Source organism: Akebia trifoliata, chromosome 14, assembly GCF_017979445.1.
Source record: "Akebia trifoliata isolate Shusen 1 chromosome 14, ASM1797944v1, whole genome shotgun sequence".
Lineage (NCBI taxonomy): Eukaryota > Viridiplantae > Streptophyta > Magnoliopsida > Ranunculales > Lardizabalaceae > Akebia > Akebia trifoliata.
Window position 1 is genome coordinate 9,338,163 of NC_141388.1, and position 21,875 is coordinate 9,360,037.

Here is a 21,875-nt window from a genome sequence, read left to right on the forward strand (position 1 = left end):
AAAAATTTATTTATTTATTTTTTAATGAAAACGATGAGCTCAAACGGTTAAGGCATTCAATTGTGAGAAATGTGGGAGATGAGGTTCAAAGAAGCGGGGACTACTAAGAAAAGAAAAGTTTACTAAATGGACAACTAAGAGCCGCCCAGAACTTAGGAACTATTTAGAAAAAATACCCCACCACCAGGGTCCTTTAAGTAATCTTCCCTTTTTAAAGGTTTAAAGAAAGGACATTTTGTTCGGTTTATTATTATACTAAGAAGACCTTTTAAGGAGGGAGAATAAGTTCTGTTAATCACAAGCTCAAAATCTACGTATCTGAACTCTCCCTTTCTGCAACCATGAGAAACCCATCTCCAAACCTTGAGTTCCTCTTCTTCATCATTCTCATTTGCTTTCACTCTTCTTTCCAATCTTCACAACCACAGAATTCCTTGTACAGAGATTCTTCTTTATCAGTTGAAAATGAAGCAGACTTTCTCACCTCCCAAGACAAATCCTTCACCTCTAGGTTCTATCCAGTGGGCACAAATGCTTACTGTTTCTCAATTTGGTTCACCAATTCTGCGAACAGAACTGTTGTTTGGATGGCGAATCGAGACCAACCAGTGAACGGCCAAGGCTCAAGAATTTCACTGCATAAAGATGGCAAAATGTCCCTGACCGATGCCGATGGCTCGACAATTTGGTCCACCAATACAACGGACACCAAGGTTGATCGAGCTGAACTCCTCGACACCGGAAACCTCGTTATGAAGGACTCAGAAGGTAAAATTCTATGGCAAAGCTTCGACTCCCCTACTGATACTCTTCTCCCTTCACAACTAATCACCAAGAACACAAAACTGATATCTGCAAAGGGAAAAGGTACATATGCTACAGGTTATTTTAGTTTCTATTTCAACAATGATAATACCATGAGATTAATGTATGATGGGCCCGAGATTTCTAGCTTGTATTGGCCTAACCCAGATGACAGTATATATCAAAATGGTAGAACAAATTACAACAGTAGCAGAATTGCGGTTCTTGACGAAATGGGGAGGTTTTCAGCTAGCGATAGAACGGAATTTAATGCTTCTGACATGGGTTTTGGAATTAAGAGGAGGTTAACCATGGATTACGATGGTAATCTAAGACTTTATAGCTTGAATGAGTTAACCAAATCATGGGTAATCTCATGGGAAGCTCTCCCACAGTTGTGCAAAGTTCATGGATTGTGTGGCAGAAATGGGATTTGTGTTAATTCACCAAAACCCAAGTGTTTGTGCCCACCGAATTTCGAGAGGAGCGATCCAAGTGACTGGAACAAAGGTTGTAAGCCTATGTTCAACAGGACGTGCGACAACTTTGAGCAGGTTAATTTTGTGGAGCTTCCTCAGGTAGATTTCTTTGGGTATGATCTGAATTACTCTCTAGAGACGTCACTAAAAGATTGCATGAAGCTGTGCGCCAACGATTGTTCTTGTGAGGCTATCGACTTCAAGCTAACAGGAGATGGCTCATGCATCACAAAAGGTGCTCTGTTTAATGGGTACAAGTCTCCAAACTTTCAAAGAAGTATATTTTTGAAACTGCCTAGAAATGTAGAAACATCAGAACCCATTGTTCTTCAAGGATCTGAGCTAATCTGCAATTCAAGTATAGATGAAGTTCAGATAGGTTCTGCAAAACGGGTTTATCTCTATTGGTTCGTTCTGGCTGTGGGAGTGATTGAGATCCTCTTTATTACTTCGGGTTGTTGGATACTCTACAGGGGACATGGTCTACCGAAATCGGTGGAGGACGGATACCTTATGTTATCCAATCAGTTCAGGAAGTTTACCTATGGAGATCTGAAGAAGGCAACCAAGAAATTCAAGGAGGAGCTCGGTAGAGGTGGCTCTGGGGCTGTTTATAAGGGAGTTTTGGAGGATGATAGAATAGTGGCAGTGAAGAAACTGGGTGATGTAATACAAGGAGAAGAAGAGTTTTGGGCTGAAGTAAGTACAATAGGGAGAATAAACCACATGAATCTAGTGAGAATGTGGGGGTTCTGTTCAGAGGGGACTCACAGACTTGTGGTGTATGAGTACTTAGAGAACAGATCATTGGACAAGCATCTGTTCTACAATGTCAACAGTAGCGACAACGATATTGTTGCTAGTTTGCTTGGATGGAATTTGAGGTACAAAATTGTGCTAGGGTCAGCCAAGGGGCTTGCCTATCTACACCATGAGTGTCTAGAGTGGGTTATCCACTGTGATGTGAAGCCTGAAAACATACTACTTGACGCGGATTATGAGCCGAAGATTGCTGATTTTGGGCTAGCAAAGTTGTCTAAGAGAGGTGGTGCCAGGTCCAAGTTTTCCCGGATCCGAGGAACAAAGGGGTACATGGCTCCAGAGTGGGCACTGAATCTTCCCATTACTGCGAAGGTAGATGTTTATAGCTTTGGGGTGGTTCTTCTAGAGATTGTGAAGGGCATTCGGCTTTCAAATTGGGTCATGGTGGAGGATGGTGGAGAGGAGGAAACGGAGCTCACGAGGTTTGTAAGAGTAGTGAAGACGAAAATCGAATGTGGAGAAGACTCTTGGGTTGAGGATATAATAGATCCAAGATTGAACGGGCAGTTTAACCGACAACAAGCAGCAATAATGATAGAGTTGGCGATCTCATGTGTGGAGGAGGATAGGAACAAGAGACCAACCATGGATTCAGTAGTCCACACTCTTTCTACAAATTGGAGATGACTCAGAAGTCCATACTCCAAAAATGCTGTAATTCATGCAAATAATTAATATGCTATTCTATGTGCAGTTTGTGCACAAGTGTTAGAGTTGAGCCAACACATCAGTGCCAGTATGTATATGCATTTCATGTATGATATTTTATAAACATCTTGCTTCTTTTAGTGAACAATTTCCTGCCCTCATCAACAGCCAGGCCGGCATGTCTACAAGATCCCAAAATGCTCACAAATGTTATGGTATTTGGTGAGATGGCATGATCGATCCTATCTTTAAATATCGGAATTGCGTCCTCACCGAGCCCATGTATCCTACAGCCGGCAATCATAGAGTTGCAAGATACAACATCCCTCTTTTCCATAGATCAAAGACCAGTTGCCCAATTCCTGGACTAATATTTTTATTATTATAAAGAGTGCTGCTATTGGCACCCCAAGTTTTACTTATTACACTCTGACTTCTTAAATTATTTATCGCACCATAGTTAAAGATTAAAACACATCATTCAAACATCACAAAAGTTCGGTTCAAGTTCTCACTTCAACATTTCAAAGCATTATAACACATTGAAACTACTTCAGCAATTCTTTACACCTAGGATTAGGCCCTATAAAATCCTGTCTAATGCTGGAGTGACACACAAAAGAGAACACATGGGGGACACATCTGACGTGCTGGCGCACATAACTGTAGATGCTCTTTTCCTTGTATCTCGTGGAAAAGCATCTACGGTTATGTGCGTGCCACCACGTCAGATGTTCCCTCCCTGTGTCACCCTAACACGACTCTAAAATCCTAAGTCTAACAAATAGAAATCTAAAGAGAGAGAGAGAGAGTTTCTATTGGCACCCCAACTTTTAATTACTCTCAACTATTAACTTATTTTTTGGAATTTTTCCTAAAATATTGCAACTTATGTCCAAATTTCGATTTCGGGTACAATATTCATTTTAATTCCCAAAACATGTTTTTCCAATGAATTCATCACTTTCATAATCAATGAAGTTGTTGATAAATTATAAGTGAGATCGTTGACAAGGCAAAATCGTTTGTGTTTGACCAACGAGTTAATAGATTATAATAGTGACTAGTGTACCAAAATCGGAATTTCGTGATATTCAGAATGAAACGGAGATTCACCCTTTATAATAATTGGGGTGTAACAAGAAAAAGTGTGGGTGCCAATAGTAGTTCTTTTTAAACCAATATATTAATTTAGGCATTGTTCATTTTTTTTTTTTTTTTGATAAATAGCATTGCATTTATGAAAAGGACCAAATCGATCGAGCTGACCAACCTAGGTAGACCTTTCAAAACAGCACTACTCACGTACAAAAAAAGCAAATCCCATCCCACTTGTACAAAAAATCCTCAAAAAACAAGCCCCTAAACTCCTTATACACTTTAGACCAACAAAAGATAAGACCCAAGATAGATATGATTATGTCTGGACAATCTTGTTATTTCCCCTCGAATATTCGCCTATTCTTTTCAAACCACACCCCCAACAAATTGTGAAAAGCATAACAGTCCAAAGCAACCACTTTGTGCCACCAAACGAATAGCCAATTGACGACCAACCAATGAGGATGTCCTTAACCAATTTTGGTAAGCATGTTGAAATCCCATATAACTTTAAAAAATAAGCCCAAATGCCATGCGAGAACTTGCAATGAAAGGTCCGATGATTCTCCATTTTCCATACATAGCACACAACAACTCGCCCCACACCATCCACATCGCATCAATAAATCCGTCGTTTGTATCCTTCCTAAAGTTGCCATTCACGTGAAGAATGCGACTATGCTTGGCACATTTGGACCCCAAATTGATACATGGGGAAATAGCGAGTCCCCATTATTGCACAAGAATTGGTAGAAAGAGCGAACCAAAAATCTTCCATCCTTTCTTGCCATCCATATTCTCTCATCTTCTCTTCCCGTATGAAGATCGATTCTTGAAGCCTCACTAACTAACCTACCAACTTCTTGAAGCTCCAAATCATCAATGTTCCTTCGAAGTCCAAGATCCCATGTCCATCCTCCATTCATAGCTCGTCGGATGGATGTAATTGGTTGCCCTTTCTTCGAGGATATGGAATACAAGATTTGGAATACCTCCATTAGAGGTCGATTGTCACACCAAGTATCTTCCCAAAACCTTACTCGGTTTCCTTGACCCACTCTGAATTTTATTCTCATATTGAACAATGGGATGATCTTCATGATGCCCTTCCACAACTCGCATCCGTAAGGTTGTCTGGTTGATCCGCTTTCCCACCCCATTCGGTTCAAATTGTACTTACTTTCTATAACTTGTCTCCATAAGTTGTTCTCATCATTCTCAAACTTCTACAACCACTTGCCCCTTAAGGCCACATTCATCTCCTTGAGTCTCCTAACGCTAAGGTTACCATGTTTCTTAGATGAACAAATCTGTTTCCAATTCACAAGATGATGTTTTCTATTTCCAACTCTGTCATGCCAAAAAAAGTTACGAAAAAACTTGTCTAACCTTAGTTCTACACTCTGAGGCATTGAGAGAAGAGAGAGAAAGTATATTGGAATGTTAGAAAGGGCACTTTTTATCAAAGTCAGTTTATTTCCCTTCGAAAGATAATTGGCTTGTCACACTGCTAGTTTCCTTTCGATTCTTTCCACTATCGGGTCTCAAATCGCCACCCTCCTATAGGAGGCCCCGAGAAGCATCCCCAAGTAGGATGAAGGAAGACTACCCACCTGCCATCCAACGATGTTGCCAAAAGGATTGCATATCTAGCCTAACTGACTGGAAACACCTTACTTTTGCTCGTGTTAACTAGGATACCAGACATCGTTTCGAAACAACACAGCAATCCGCCTAGCCTCCTTGTCTGACCTATGGAATCGTCTAAAAAGACTAAAATATCATCAGCAAATTGGAGGTACGAAATGGTAATCGTGTCTACCCCTGCTGAGAACCCTGCAAAAGATCCACTCGCTACCCCTCTTTCAATCATCTTACCAAATGCTTCTGCCACTATGATAAATAAGAAAGGTGATATGGGGTCCTTTTGTCTAAGGCCTCTCGTACTCCTAAAGAATTTGTGAGGCGTTCCGTTCATCAAAACCAAGTAAGAGGGGGAGGTCACACATGCCATAATCCATGTGATCCATTTCCTACCAAAACCCATATTCCCCAGCATATATTCCAAAAATTGCCAATTGACACGATCGTAGGTCTTTTCAAAATCCACATTGCCCACCACACCCGTTTTACCCAATTTCAGTCTAGAGTCAATGCACTCGTTTGCTATTAGAATTTCGTCCAAAATCTATCTCCCCTTGACAAATGCACTTTGATTACACTCTATTAGCCCTTGAATATCCCCTTTCAATCTTTTAGCAAAGATGCTCGTGATGATTTTGTAATTAGTGTTCACCAAGCTAATGAACCTCAGGTCCTTAATATTTTTAGTTCCCGCCACCTTTGGAATTAGAACAATGAAGGTACAATTGAAATCACGATCCAGTACACCCTCTCTAAAGAATTCATCAATCAGAGCAATGAAATCACATTTGATGGCCTCCCAACAGGTTTTGTAGAACTCCACAGGAAAATCGTCGAGTCCTAGAGTTTTATCGCTTTTCATGCTTGAGATAACATCCCAGATCTCGTCTTTTTGAACAAGTCTTTCTAGCCAGTCGCCTTGTGTCCCAGAGATTCTATTAAATTGTAACAAATCTGGTTTCGATCTGTCACCAACTTTATCAGTATACAGTTCTGAGTAAAAATCTACAATCCCCTTTGCAGCCGCCTTTTCCCCTTCCAACCACTCCCCATTCACACACAACCTCGTGATGCGATTATTTCTATCTCGGGCATTGGTCATGCAATGAAAAATTTTCGTGTTACCATCCCCTTCTTTAAGCCATCTAATTCTGGATTTTTACTTCCAACTGAGTTCTTCCATAAGTGCCATCCGCTGATACTTCTCGTGAAGGTTTAATTTCGTTGCCCTATCGTTTATCGAGATCGGATTCATCTCCTCCCTGCAATTCAGATCTTCTATCCTCAAAAGAATGTCCTTTCTCTACGCATCCACTTTACCGAAGGATTCCTTGTTCCATTCTTTTAATGCCATCTTTAAAGCCTCTAACTTTTTCTTGAACACTTCCCCTGTTGTTCCTGCAAATGAAAAACTCCTCCACCAATTGGTTACCAACTCTTTGAAGTTGTGATGTTTCAGCCACATCAATTCAAAACGAACGGGATGGGGCCCCTGTTGAAAAGTCCTGCTACCAACTGATTAGGACAATGATTAGACACTGGATTTGGAATAGTCGTCTGAGAAATCTGGCAAAAGATCGAAGTCCAATCATCTGACACCAAAAATCTATCTAATCTGTTGAGAGTGGGTACAACTTGATGGTTGGACCAAGTAAATCTTCTACCTTGGAGTGGGATGTCCATTAAATTATTTTGGCTCACGAAGTCCCCAAATATCCTCATCTTGGTCGTTATCCTCGATCCTCCTTATTTCTCGCAAGCAAACCAATGACATTAAAGTCTTCTCCCAAACACCATGGACAGTTCTAGTAACTGTCCACGTCGTCCAACTCCTCCTAGAATTGCTTTCGCTCCCAATTTCTCGTAGGTCCGTACACTCCCGAGAACACCTAGCTATCTACCTTCCTTATACACTGGCACAAAACAGATACAAAGAAAGCTCCCACTAGATAGTCTTCCACCTCGATCAACCTCTTGTCCCATAACACCCAAACACCCCTTGTTGTCCCATTCGCTGGAAGATGCTTCCAGCCCACATTCCGCCCTCCCCAAATGTCACGAACTACCACCCTATCCACTTGGTCTAGCTTAGTTTCTTGAAGGGTTACAATGTGTGGTTTGTGTGTTTTTAAAATTTCCTTAACCGAAGCCCTTTTGGCCCTGTTGTTAAGACCACGTATATTCCAAGAAAGAAATCTAATCGACATTAACAACCTGAAGTTTTCTCCCACTCCTTAAGACTAGGGAAGGTCCAGTCTTGATCAACTCTCCTGACTTGTGCAGTTCCTGAACCTCTTTGACCAATCTAACTCTTAATTTCTTTACTTTATTATCGTCTACCATCTCAACTCCTTTCCCTTTACTCAAACATCCTTGCTGTCCTGTCTGTTCTTGATCGATCTCTGTCCTAAGAATTAATTCCACCTCATCCCGGATACTATCTTGTTCCTCATCTAACGGATCCTCCTCTCTGATCACTGAATCATAACATTCACCAATCTCGTTCCTTCTTTTGAGTGCTAGTTCAAACAGAATACCAGCTCCTTCTACCTGACCTTCTTTAGATATCCCAGCAGCCCAACTGATCTCAATCATATTACGAATAATCCATTTAGCTAGAACTTCCACTGTCTGATTCTTCGATTTATACTTTCCCCAACTCCTCGAACTCTCCTCTACATCTACCATGGCTAAGGGGATGGTACCTGTTTCAGCTTTCAACTGTAATACAACTTCTGTAACAGAGCTAGGGTGTTCTCCTCCAAAAACCAGCTCCCCACTACTGCATCCATCTCTCTGAATATCCGAGTCTTCGACCAACTTTAGAAGTTGTAGAAAACCTCTTTGTGCCAAAGCAGATTGTTCTCCCCACCTCTAACCATCAGTCGGCTCCTATTGCAGCACCTCAAATCCTTCTGACTGTGTTCCATCTCTGTATAGCCAATTATGCATTGTGAGCTCCTCTTGTACCAGTGCCATATCTCCCCCACTGTTTGGAGTTATCTCTGCAATTTCTTCCTGACAAGTCACCCTTTCTAGATCACCAGCCCCAACAGCCTTTGACTTCATCATGTCCTGAATAAGTTCTCCTTCTAGAAATACGCGATTGAAGGATTCCTTCCCTACCGACTCACTGGCGTTATCACTTGGTAGAGACTTCTCTGTTGTATCTATGCAACTGTCTCCTGTAACCAAAAATCCACCTAGGCCATCTATTTGGACTATCTCAAAACCGGGTTGAGAACATACCTTTGAGTATGTTAGACCAACTGAAATGGGCATTTGGGCCGTCACACCTAAAGGGCCGAGCTTCCCTGATACAGTCGTTGGGCTTGTTTGTATGGGCTGCTGGCTTATCTCATGAATGGGCTGGACGTTGTTCATTGGACGTAATGGGCCTCCAGGTCTAGATGGCTGCTCCGCCTCGTGCTCGGCCTGTGCTTTAAAGCCATGTGTCAATGGGCTGCCAGGCCCAATTGATTGGTCTGTCACACAACAGGCATGGGCACTGTTCAAGTTATTTAATTTTGATATGCCGCCTGATCCAGATTGTTGCCCCTCCTCGCGCTCGGGTTGTACATTGAGTCCATACATTAATGGACTAGCAGGCCCAGTTGTTCTGCTCAACACGCATAAGGCCTGACCGCTAATCAAACTAGCATGTTCTGCTTCTAAAAAGTGACAGCCTGGCTCGGCTTAGCCGTTGCTTCTTCTAAGATTGTAACGCTGTTCTGTATCCATCTAAGTTGCTCATTGTTATAGTGACACTGGCTGAGAGTGCATTAAAAGCTGCTGACACCTTTTGACCTGCTATACCCACACCATCCTTGCTAATGCCAGCCATCATCTCAGATAGTTTGACACCCATAGTCAACGCTACACTCCTTGCTGGAATTTTAATCCATCATCTGAGGCTATCTAGAGCCTTCCTCCTTACCTTAATGCTAGCCACTGTAAGATCTGCCAAGGAGCGAGTACATTCCTTGACCTCCTAGCATACCACCGATGAGGGTAAAAGACTTTGCATCCTCATACACTGTATCCATCTCTTTGTACACTCCTAATAAGTTAAAGGTATCGAATCATTTCTTCATCTCTTCTTCTTTCCCTCCTCTCTCTTCTCACTAATTTTTTTTTACCGAATTTGTTTGGTAATATTCGATAACGATTTATGTAGTTCGATAGTGTGCCTACGTCCAAAGAATAGAACAAGAACAATCACTATTTTCTCTCAACTATTACAGTCTTAGAAATCTATATTTATAAAGTCGAGAGTTACTAAAACGAGTTTTTCTCCTCAAAACAATACGCCCAAAAAATAGAAAACCTAGACCCCCCCCACAGTGGGTGGACTACTCCCTGCATCCCCATAGTCATCATATTTTTCTGATCCTACTAAATCATTAAGATCATCGTCCTCAATCGTGAAATTTCCAAATCATAATCACTTTACCCAATTCTTTTGCTTCCTGAATTTATCTTTTCGAAATTAAAGCAAATACAAATTTCTTATAACCATTGAACCTCACTGCCACCCCTCACATTTTCTTCCTCTTCAAGAACCTTTCAATTTTCGTTAATCGACTTGTAAATTGGAAAGATTCAGCAATAATACTGTGCGCCATAAAATAGGGTTTGTAGCCCATGCTCCTTTGCTCATAAAATACCCAGAAGACCTTTGACACTCTAGACATTCGACAAGGCTCATCACAATCAAACAACGATGACAAACCCATCAATCATAGAAACAACTCGTTTAACCTTCTCTAATGAATCTAATGTCTTGTCTAATTCGATAACTCTACGAAACCTCCCAATAAAATCACCAAACTCCACATTACTCAGAGGGATAACTCTAACTAATTATGCTAGAGTGATTGTTTAGCTGAAGTTAAAAATTTTGGTGATTGTGACTTGTGTTTCCTATTTAATAGTTTACATTAGAAAAAAATTAATTATGCTTAAATTAAATAATAAGGGTTTTTAAGGGCTACCCCCCTCACAAAATTGTTAAAACTAGGGCTACCCTTGATGATTTAGCTAAAATTTAAATAACAAGGATTAAATAATAAGTTGTTTTACAGCTTACAATTTTCATTAGATATTTGTAGTCATTTTATTTATTTTGTTTGTTTATTTTAATTTTGCTCTTAATTTTTCAGCTTAGAACCTTAGCCATAGCCCTATTGGTATGACAAATTGCGAAACAACTTTGAGGTCATGAATTAAAGTCCAGCTTACCCATTAAGAATGAAATCGTCAAAACTAGGATTCCTAATTTCCAGAATGCAAGATGTGTTCTAGTCATATTAATTAAGGGGATAGCCTTACATTGTGAAACAACTTTGAGGTCGTGGACTAAAGTCTAGCTTACCCATTAAAAAAGAAATCATCAAAACTAGGATTCCTAGTTTCCTGAATGCAAGATGTGTTCTAGTCATATTAATTAAAGGGATAGCCCTACTTAAATCAAATTTTCTTTTGCAGAGGAAAAAAGGGTAAGCATCAAGAAGGGTAGGCCAAGTGGTCGACCCCACAAAACAATGAATTCCTTAGGGCCCAATTGACCCTCGACTCAATTACTAGCGTGTAGGATTTTCTAAAGGGCAGTGTGTGTGACCGTGGTGATTGTGATTGTTTAGCTAAAGTTAAAAATGTTGGTGATTGTGATTAGATATTTGTAGCCATTTTATTTATTTTGTTTGTTTATTTTAATTCTGCTCTTAATTTTTGGGCTTAGAGCCTTAGCCATAGTTCGGTTGGTATGAAACATTGGGAAACAACTTTGACGTCGTGGGTTCAAGTCTAGCATACCCATTAAAAAAGATATCGTCATAACTAGGATTCCTAGTTTCCGAAATGTAAGATGTGTTCTAGTCATATTAATTAAGGAGATTGCCCTACTTAAATCAAATTTTCTTTTGGAGAGGAAAAAAGGGTAAGCATCAAGAAGGGTCAGTCAAGTGGTCGAAACCCCACGAAGCAATGAATTCCTTAGGGCCCAATTGACCGTCGAATCAATCAGTTACATGTAGGACTTTCTGAAGGGCGGTGTGTGCGACCGTGGGATTAGTCTCACTTGTATATATATATATATATATATATATATATAGGGAAATGTTCAGCACCCTAAGTTTTACCACACACTTTAACAAACGTTTTTTGTCCTACATGGGTTAGAAGTTTTGGAATGAGTTGATTTTTGGTGAGGATGATCTCTATGATTAGAAGATCATCCTCCCCAAAAATCAGCCCATTCCGAAATGTTTAGCCCATGTTTACACGTTGAAAAATCGTGGACCGTCCTTTTTTTGTAAATCAATTTTGATGGGGTTAGAAGTTTTGGAATGAGCTGATTTTTGGTGAGGATGATCTCCTCACCATAGAGATCATCCTCACCAAAAATCAGCTCATTCCGAAACTTCTAACCCATGTAAGACAAAACGCGTTTGTTAAAGTGTGTGGTAAAACTAAGGGTGGCGAACGGGACCCATATATATATATATAGGGAAATGTTCAACACCCTAAGCTTTACCCTACACTTTAACAAACGTGTTTTGTCTTACATGGGTTAGAAGTTTTGGAATGGGCTGATTTTTGGTGAGGATGATCTCTATGATTAGATGATCATCCTCACCAAAAATCAACCCATTCCGAAATTTTTAGCCCTATGTTTACAAGTTGAAAAATTGTAGACCGTCCATTTTTTGTAAACCATTTTTGATGGGGTTAGAAGTTTTGGAATGAGCTGATTTTTGGTGAGGATGATCTCTATGGTACCATAGAGATCATCCTTACCAAAAATCAGCCCATTCCAAAACTTCTATCCCATGTAGGACAAAACACGTTTGTTAAAGTGTAGGGTAAAGCTTAGGGTGGGGAACGGACCCAAATATATATATATATATATTACCAATAAAAAGTACTTATTAATGTTGAGTGGGTGTGAACTAAAATTTGTAAGGTTTTGACTCAACCGGTTCTTAAATGGGAAAATGACTAAATAGTGATTTGATCAAGTGGCCTATTCAAATCAAACCCATTCTTAAATGGAAAGATTATTTCATAGACCTTACGGTAAGGACATCTTTCTAAATGCACCTGACTTTTGGAAGGGTATCTTAACAAACCAGGTAGTAAAATCCCTTCACCCATCTTAAACATCATACTAAAATATTTGAGATTGATGATTCGTTGAGATGAATTACTTAAATCTTCAATCTTGGACCACTTCCAAGCACTGGATAACCCCAAGGGGTTGTGGGTTTTTTTTCTACCACTTGAGGTCCTCCCTTCACCATCCCTATGAGTATGAGGACGGTTTATAGGGTTCATAACTACTACTCTTACTATAAGATACTTTCCCAACCAACACTAGATCGGGCTCTACCCAGACTTTTCTGGTTCACCCCAACATTTACTATAGGACATTTACCAACCATCACTAAGATCCGACTCTACCAAAAATTTTCTGATGCAACCAAACATTACCCACTTGTTGATATCAATGATTGTAAAAGTTCGACTAAACAATTTTAATTGTTGATTTCAATGATTGATGTTCAATGTCGGGATTGATGATTTATAATTGTTCATCTTGACAGTTGTAAGGTGTTGATTTCAAATAATTTGAATTCTCTATCTCAATAATTGAAAGGTGGGTAACTGGAATTTACTAAATGAAATATGACGTCAACCCAAAAAATTAAGGGGGTAATTAGAAAGAATTTTTGTGTCAGGATTCATTATAAGTAATTTTTCCCTTCTTTAATCCATGGGTAGGACTTAAAATGGGTTGAATTTTATTTGAAATTCGAGTGATCCGAATTTAGTTGGTCTGGTTCGTTCAAATATATTTGAATAAAAAAAGGGGTCAAATATAGGTTGATGTCCCTTGACCTAAGTCAGATACAGATCCATCCTTATATCCACCTAGAGTCGAATGATATATTACTTTGAAAGTTATATTTTATATTTTTTAAGGTATTTTTTACAATCAATAAATGTTAGGCGCAATTGCTAAGACTTGCTTCAATAAAAGAAGAGGTCTAGAATCCAAATCACACCTTTAATGATTTTTATTGAAATAACTTTGAACGGTTCGAAATTATCTGACCGACCTAAATCAATTTTCAATCGGGTCAGATCTAGATATGAATTTGAGTTGAACCTATATAAAAAATTTGGATATGAATATACCGGCACCTTCCTAAATGCAATCCTACCATGAAAATATTGACACGTATCTAATGCATGACCGTATGGTCCAAGTCTTGGAAAAAAGAAGAATCAACTACATTATATAGGATGCACAGAAATGCCTTTTACACTCCATATGTCTTCCAAAGATATATAAAATCAAAAGATAAAACATATGAACCACTTATTCATCCTTCAAGACCACTCACATCAGATACACAGGACGTGTTTTCAAGATGGTGACATGCACTAGAGAAGATAAAATGACTTAAATGCCCTCATCTTCATCTAGGTCCTTTTCTTGTTAAAATTGGTCAGCTTCAACCTCTACACTAAGCTACCTTTAGAGTTGTGCTGGAGTGGCCTCAAGATTGGACCTCACATTGCACATCTTGACGTGAAAGTGGATATGAGTCATAGATACCTTTTCATTCATATCTTGAGAAAAAACATCTATGGTTCTCATACAATTTCACGTTATGTGATGTGAGGTCCAATCACCATACAATTTCACGTTATGTGATGTGAGGTCCAATCTTGAGGTTACTTCAGCATTATTCTTACCTTTAATCTAGTCAACGTTATGATACCAAATTACCTTTAATCTATTTAACCATATCTTCAATATATCGTTTTGAATCCCATCTTATACTTAAAATCAAAGATTAAAGATGATTAATTTAAATCAGGGCTTTTTACCTTGGGATTTGTCTCAAAGGTAAAACTAGCGGGGGTTTGTTTCCTTTAGTCATGTGTTTCAAACCTTGTTGCATGTTGAAAAACTTCTGTGGGGTCAGAGTATGCAACCATAGGGAGTAATTCCTTTGGTGGGTTATTTATAAGTTGAAGAAAATGATATTTTAATTATTTTATTATTCTATAAAAGAAGACCAAGGTCAAAGAGGCATGTAATCGATTTAAAAACAACCGGTAACTCAAATAATCACCAAAACATGTAGGCCAATGTTTGAAAGGAACAAATTCAGTGGACCATTGTAGAATATTAGATGCACCATATAATTACTTCTTTCAACTACAACTATATGACCACCATACAGCAGGACAAGTTGTTCATCAAAAGCTCCAAATCAACCTATCTGAACTCCTCTCTGCAACCATGAGAAACCCATATCCAACCCTTCTCTTCCTCCTCTTCATCATTCTCAGTTGCTTTCACTCTACTTTTCAATCTTCACAACCTCGTAATTCCTTGTATAGAGATTCTTCTCTATCAGCTGAAGATCATACAGACTTTCTCACCTCCCAAGACAAGTCCTTCACCTGTGGATTTCACGAAGTGGACCCAAATGCTTACTGTTTCTCAATTTGGTTCACCAATTCTGATAAAAAAACCATCATTTGGATGGCGAACCGAGACAGACCTGTTAACGGCCAAGGCACGAGAATTTCGCTACTTAAAGATGGCAAAATTGTCCTAACCGATGCCAATGGCTCCACAGTTTGGTCCACCAAAACAACAAACACCAAGGTCAATCGAGCTGAGCTCTTCGACACTGGAAACCTTGTTCTGAAGAACTTAGAAGGCAATTTTCTATGGCAAAGCTTCAACTCTCCTACTGATACACTTGTCCCTTCACAACTAATCACCAAGAACACAAAACTGATATCTGCAAAGGGAAAGGGAATATATGCTACAGGTTATTATAGTTTCTATTTCAACAATGATAACACTATGATATTAATGTATGACGGGCCGAGATTTCTAGCTTGTATTGGCCTAACCAGGATTACACTATATTTCAAAATGGTAGAACAAATTATAACAGTAGAAGAGTTGCTGTTCTAGACGAAATGGGGAGGTTTTCAGCTAGTGATAGGACGGAATTTAACGCTTCTGATATGGGTTTTGGAATTAAGAGGAGGTTAACGATGGTAATGAAGAGGAAAAGAGTGTTGGGTTCAGTATATAATAGATCCAAGATTGAACGGGCAGTTTAACCCACAACAAGCAGCGATAATCATAGAGTTGGGGATCTCATGTGTGGAGGAGGATAGGAACAAGAGACCAACCATGGATTCAGTAGTCCACACTCTTCTACAAATTGGAGATGAATCAGAAGTCTATACTTCAAAAATGCTGTAATTCACGCAAATAATTAATATGCTATTCTATGTGCATTTTGTGCATAGTGTTAGAGTTGAGCCAACACATCAGAGCCAATATGTATATGCATTACATGTATGATATTTTATAAACATCTTGCCTCTTTTAGTGAATAATTTCCTGCCCTCATCAACACCCCGGTCGTCTTGCCCACAAGATCCCAAAATGCTCACAATTGTTATAGTATTTGGTGAGATGGCACGATCGATCCTACCTTTAAATATCGGAATTGCCTCCTCACGGGGCCCATGTATCCTGTTGCCTGAAATCATAGAGTTCCAAGATACATCCCTCTTTTCCATCGATCAAATACCGGTCGCCCAATTCCTGGACTAATATTTTTTTAATAAATTTACCAAATCCAAACCCAACCCATTTAATAATCATGTCTAAAACCTAAACCTAAACCCAACTCATTTATAAGTATGTATACTTGACCCGACCGATATATAACTTGTTTAATAAAATTCTAATCTTTATTAGAAAAAAATAAGTTCCATTTCCACCACCAAAAATAAAATACTATTACTAAAAATAAATTCACCTAACCATAAACTAATATCTACCAACATAAATTAACTATGGCAAAACATATACTAAATTTTATCATAAAAAAAGGGAGATTTAAAAAATTCTTAAATATTTGTTAATATATTTAAAATTACACGTCAATGACGCAATCACTAAACATGTCAAAATGGATAAAGTAGGATGACGCCCCTAACCCAGACTCAAACCCATTTAATAATCAAGTTAGATGGATTGAGATTATTATAACTCAAACCCAATTGGACTTGACCCAAACCCATTAATCTCATATCATTTTCGTGTTTGGGATATTGTGTTAAGATTGCCACCCCTAATTTGGCAATTGCACGACTCTTCTAACCCTAAAAATGTGGGTGCAAATAAACGGACCCTTCTTAAATCCATTTAAAGGTGCATGAGGCGAGACTTTGAAAAAGAAGCTTCGCAAACTATAAATAAAGAAAAAATGTACCAAAAGAACGTTTCACACTATTAAGTCTTCGAAAATTTAACTTATGTTCCTTTGTTTGAAGTCTATTCCTAATTAATACGCATATACCACTTATTCGTGGATGTACCACCTATTGCTTGGGGGGTGTGGAGTGAAAGAAATAATAGGACCTTCAATAGTAAGATGAGAAGTGTTAATGGTAGCTTCTTGGAGATCTTGGGCTTGTTGTACTTATGGTCGAAATAGAACATAGAGTTTAAGGGGACTATTTTTGATGACTTTATCTTTAGATGGAACTCTTTATATAATCATTGATGATTTAACTTTTCTTTGTTTTGTAGCTCTTTGAGAGGCTTCCTCGGTCTCATTGTACTTTGTTTTCTCTTCTTTATCAATATATTACACTCATCAAAAAAAAAAAAAAAAGAGAGTCAAGACCATTGACATTTGACCTGTTCATCACCATTTACACTACACTTATGAAATCAAAGTGGCAGCACACTTCTTTTGAAGGGTGATTTAGGTATACTTGTGATATACCCCCAAGAGAAGACAAAATGACTTAAATGCCCTCATCTTCTAACTCCAAATAATAATAAAAATATTTATTTTTCTTCTAAAAACTTGTTATCTTCAATTACTTTTCAGTTATTTAACCTTGTCTTCACTCCATCCTTTTAATCCCATCTTAATCCTTTGTAAGAAACTCTTTTTAAAAAAAGAAAAATTTACTAAATGGACGACTAAGAAACCACCTAAAACTTAGGAACTATTTAAAAAAAAAAATGCCTCCACCAGGGTTTTAAAAGGTTTAAAGAACTGGACATTTTGTTCAGTGGTTTATTATTATATGAAGAGGGGGAATAAGTTCTGTAAATCACAAGCTCCAAATCTATGTATCTGAACTCTCCCTTTCTGCAACCACGAGAAACCCATCTCCTAACCTTGAGTTGCTCTTCTTCATCATTCTCATTTGCTTTCACTCTTTCTTCCAATCTTCGCAAACACAGAATTCTTTGTGCAGAGATTCTTCTTTATCAATTGAAAATGAAGCAGACTTCCTCACCTCCCAAGACAAATCCTTCACCTGTGGGTTCTATTCACAGGGCACAAATAATTACTGTTTCTCAATTTGGTTCACCAATTCTGCGAGCAGAACTGTTGTTTGGATGGCGAATCGAGGCCAACCAGTGAATGGCCAAGGATCGAGAATTACTCTGCATAGAGATGGGAAAATGTTCCTAACCGATGCCGATGACTCGAAAATTTGGTCCACCAATACAACGTCCACCAATACAACGCACACCAAGGTCGATCGAGCTGAGCTCCTCGACACCGGAAACCTCGTTATGAAGGACTCAGAAGGTAAAATTATATGGCAAAGCTTCGACTCCCCTACTGATACTCTTCTCCCTTCACAACTAATCACCAAGAACACAAAACTGATATCTGCAAAGGGAAAAGGAACATACGGTACAGGTTATTTTAGTTTCTATTTCAATAATGATAACACTATGATATTAATGTATGACGGGCCCTAGATTTCTAGCTTGTATTGGCCTAACCAGGATTACACTATTTTTCAAAATGGTAGAACAAATTACGACAGTAGCAGAATTGCGGTTCTTGACGAAATGGAGAGGCTTTCAGCTAGCGATAGAACAGAATTTAATGCTTCTGATATGGGTTTCGGAATTAAGAGGAGGTTAACCATGGATTACGATGGTAATCTAAGATTCTATAGCTTGAATGAGTTAACCAAATCATGGGTAATCTCATGGGAGGCTCTCCCACAGGCGTGCAATGTTCATGGATTGTGTGGCAGAAATGGGATTTGTGTTTATTCACCAAAACCCAAGTGTTTGTGCCCTCTTCGAGAGGCATGACCCAAGTGACTGGAACAAAGGTTGTAAGCCTAAGTTCAACAGGACATGCAACAAATTCCAGCCGGTAAAGTTTGTGGAGCTTCCCCAGATAGATTTCTATGGGTATGATCTGAATTACTCTGCAGAGATGTCACTAAAAGATTGCATCAAGCTGTGTGCCGACAATTGTGCTTGTGAGGCTATCGGCTTCAAGCTAACAGGAGATAGCCCATGCTTCAGAAAAAGTGCTCTTTTTAGTCTCCAAACTTCCCAGGAAGCATATTTTTGAAACTGCCTAGAAATGTAGAAACATCAGAACCCATTGTTCTTCAAGGATCTGAGCTAATCTGCATTAATTTACCTAATAGTTCAAGGGCAAAATGGTTTATCTCTATTGGTTCGTTTTGGCTGTGGGAGTGATTGAGATCCTCTTATTTCACCATTTTTATTTTTTTTGGCTTTTTTTTTTAACATGGTATCCCTGCTGGTGAAGGACCAGGACCTGGTCCATCAGGCAATCCATAGGACAGGCCCAACCCAGGTTTCTCAGCCATACTCAACAAGCGTAATCCATGACCACATTCACTGACTCACACAACACATGTGGCATTTTAATCAAGAAATAATTCTCAGTTTGGAACTCACAATCTAAAAGAGAAAACTCTAGTTGTTGGTCTTACCATTGAGGCACACCCTGGTGGGTTTGGCATTAAGTAGGCTCATAGAGCACAAATGGTGGGTGCAAGTAAAAAAGCCCATTTCTGATATGCAAAATGTGTTCTATTCCCTTGTCAGATAATTTGACTTGCAAAGAATCAATGTTGGTTTTATTTTTATTTTCAAAATAATCACAATTTTCTTTAAAATGCCCAGAAATGTAGAAACATCCAACGCAACTGTTCCTGAAGGATTCGAGCCTACCTGCAATTCTAGTGAAGTTGTACCTGACATGGGTTCTTCCGATACATTTTTAACTTCTAGTTCCAGGACTAAATGGAATTATCTCTATTGGTTTGTTTTAGCCAGTGGAGTGATTGAGTTCCTCTTTATTACTTTGGGTTGGTGGTTCCTTTACAGGAGACAAAGCGAGCGAAGATCACCAGAGGATGGATATCGTGTAATGTTCAATCAGTTCAGGAAGTTCACTTATGCTGAATTAAAGAAGGCAACCAAACAATTCAAGGAAGAGCTGGGGGGGGGGGGGGATGGGCTCTGGGGCTGTTTATAAAGGAGTTTTTGTGGATAATAGAGTGGTGGCGGTGAAGAAACTTGGAGATGTGATTCAAGGAGAAGAGTTTTGGGCTGAAGTGAGCACAATAGGGAGAATAAACCAAATGAACCTAGTGAGAGTGTGGGATTTCTGTTCTGAGGGGGTTCACAGGCTCTTGGTTTATGAATACTTAGAGAACCGGTCACTGGACAAGCATTTGTTCTACAACATCGTCAGCAGCACCAACAGTAGCAGCCGTTGTAGCAGTAGCAGTGGCAGCGACGGTATTGTTGTTCGTTTGCTTGGATGGAAGGAGAGGTTTAAAATTGCATTAGGGGCAGCCAAGGGTCTTGCCTATCTTCACCATGAGTGTCTAGAGTGGGTTATCCACTGTGATGTGAAGCCTGAAAACATACTTCTAGACTTCAATTTTGAACCGAAGATTGCGGATTTTGGTCTGGCAAAGTTGTCTCAGAGAGGTGGGTCTGGTTCTGAGTTTTCTCGGATCCGAGGAACAAAAGGGTATATGGCTCCAGAGTGGGCCATGAATCCTCCTATTACAGCTAAGGTAGATGTTTATAGCTTTGGGGTTGTACTTCTAGAGATTGTGAAGGGCATTCGGCTTTCGAATTGGGTGGTGGAGGATGGCACAGAGGATACAGAGCTAAGGAGGTTTGTTAGAGTAATGAAGAGGAACATTGACAATGGAGAAGAATCTTGGATTGAGGATATAATGGATCCAAGATTGAATGGGTAGCTCAACTTGAACCAGGCAGCAACAATGGTAATGATAGGCATCTCCTGTGTGGAAGACGACAGAAATAAGAGACCGGCCATGGCTTCGGTAGTCCAAGCTCTTCTGGAAGTTGAAGATGAATCCAAAGTCCATATTCCACAGATGTTGTAATTCATGCACATAATGCATATAATAATGTGTTGGTTTCTTTGTATTTGCAATAGATGTAGGTGAGTTTAAGCATTGTTCTTCATTAAGTGAATAAATTTTGTAAGGAATTGTTACAATAATCAACAAGATATAATTGTATTTGCAATAGATGTAGGTGAGTTTAAACATTGTTCTTCATTAAGTGAATAAATTTTGTAAGGAATTGTTGCAATAATCAACAAGATATAAGAAATGAAGTTTCTTTGGTCTATTGTATCATTACAGTACATATTTAAAAAAAAAAAAACCAGGATTCATAGGTTGGATTTAACCAAAATTACAGTTCCAATAATACCAATGAAACAATTCGAAATTACCCATAAGTATATTCGAATTACAGATGTAATGTAATCCAAATTAAAGCAAGAACCCAATCAATTTGTAAATAGTTAACATAAAGAGATTAAAGAAAAACTTATCATTTTTTAGTGACTAACATACAGGTTCGGTGTGAACCCACACTTGATGTGATGCTTAAGGATCTTTGGACTTTCTTACTTTTCAACTTAACAGTCTTAAATGGAAGGAAAACACCACAACCAACTCCATTTAAGTCTCATGTTAAACGTCCCACATTGCTATATACAGTACAATCTGGTGAAGTATCCGTTGAGTCTCCAAATATACAAAAGGGTACCCTCCCTACCTCAATATGGTAAGAGAAAAACGCATAATTTCCCGGACTAAAGTCTAAACAAGCTCACCATTTCTTGTCATTGTGAGAGGATGGAGAACTGCACACGACTTGTGGTTCTCATAGAGCAAGATTTGGACAATCCCGACATGGGTGCAAGGTCCCAAATCTCTCACAAACGCTATGATAATCAGTGAGATTCCACTACGTGACCATCTCATTAAAAACCAGAATTGCTTCCTAACCAATCCATGAGTTCCAATAAACCCAAATCATCCAAGACCCGAAACTCGAGCTCTCTTAATAGAGCTCCAAATGCTTCAAATGAGCTCCCATTCTTCACATAACAACCGACCACAGTAGTCCAAGTAAGAAACAACATTTGCCTCAGACTTTTCATCAAACACCTAACTCGCAGT

At 39.0% G+C, this 21,875-nt stretch overlaps 1 protein-coding gene and 3 pseudogenes across 1 annotated transcript; 3 read left to right on the forward strand and 1 right to left on the reverse strand.

Annotated features, from left to right (window-relative positions):
* The first annotated feature begins 264 nt into the window (after nucleotides 1-264).
* LOC147386080 (putative receptor protein kinase ZmPK1) lies at nucleotides 265-2,929 on the forward strand (annotated as a pseudogene).
* A 9,918-nt stretch (nucleotides 2,930-12,847) lies between these two features.
* On the reverse strand, nucleotides 12,848-16,691 carry LOC147386081 (uncharacterized). The gene is made up of 3 exons (XM_086422975.1): nucleotides 16,037-16,691; nucleotides 15,080-15,325; nucleotides 12,848-14,978 (listed from the first exon to the last, which is right to left on the reverse strand). Exons 1-3 carry the CDS (start codon nucleotides 16,122-16,124, stop codon nucleotides 14,929-14,931), a joined length of 384 nt encoding a protein of 127 aa, XP_086279101.1. The 5' UTR covers nucleotides 16,125-16,691; the 3' UTR covers nucleotides 12,848-14,928.
* Nucleotides 16,692-16,984: 293 nt separating this feature from the next.
* LOC147386082 (putative receptor protein kinase ZmPK1) lies at nucleotides 16,985-20,923 on the forward strand (annotated as a pseudogene).
* LOC147386083 (putative receptor protein kinase ZmPK1) lies at nucleotides 19,070-20,923 on the forward strand (annotated as a pseudogene).
* Nucleotides 20,924-21,875: the final 952 nt, after the last annotated feature.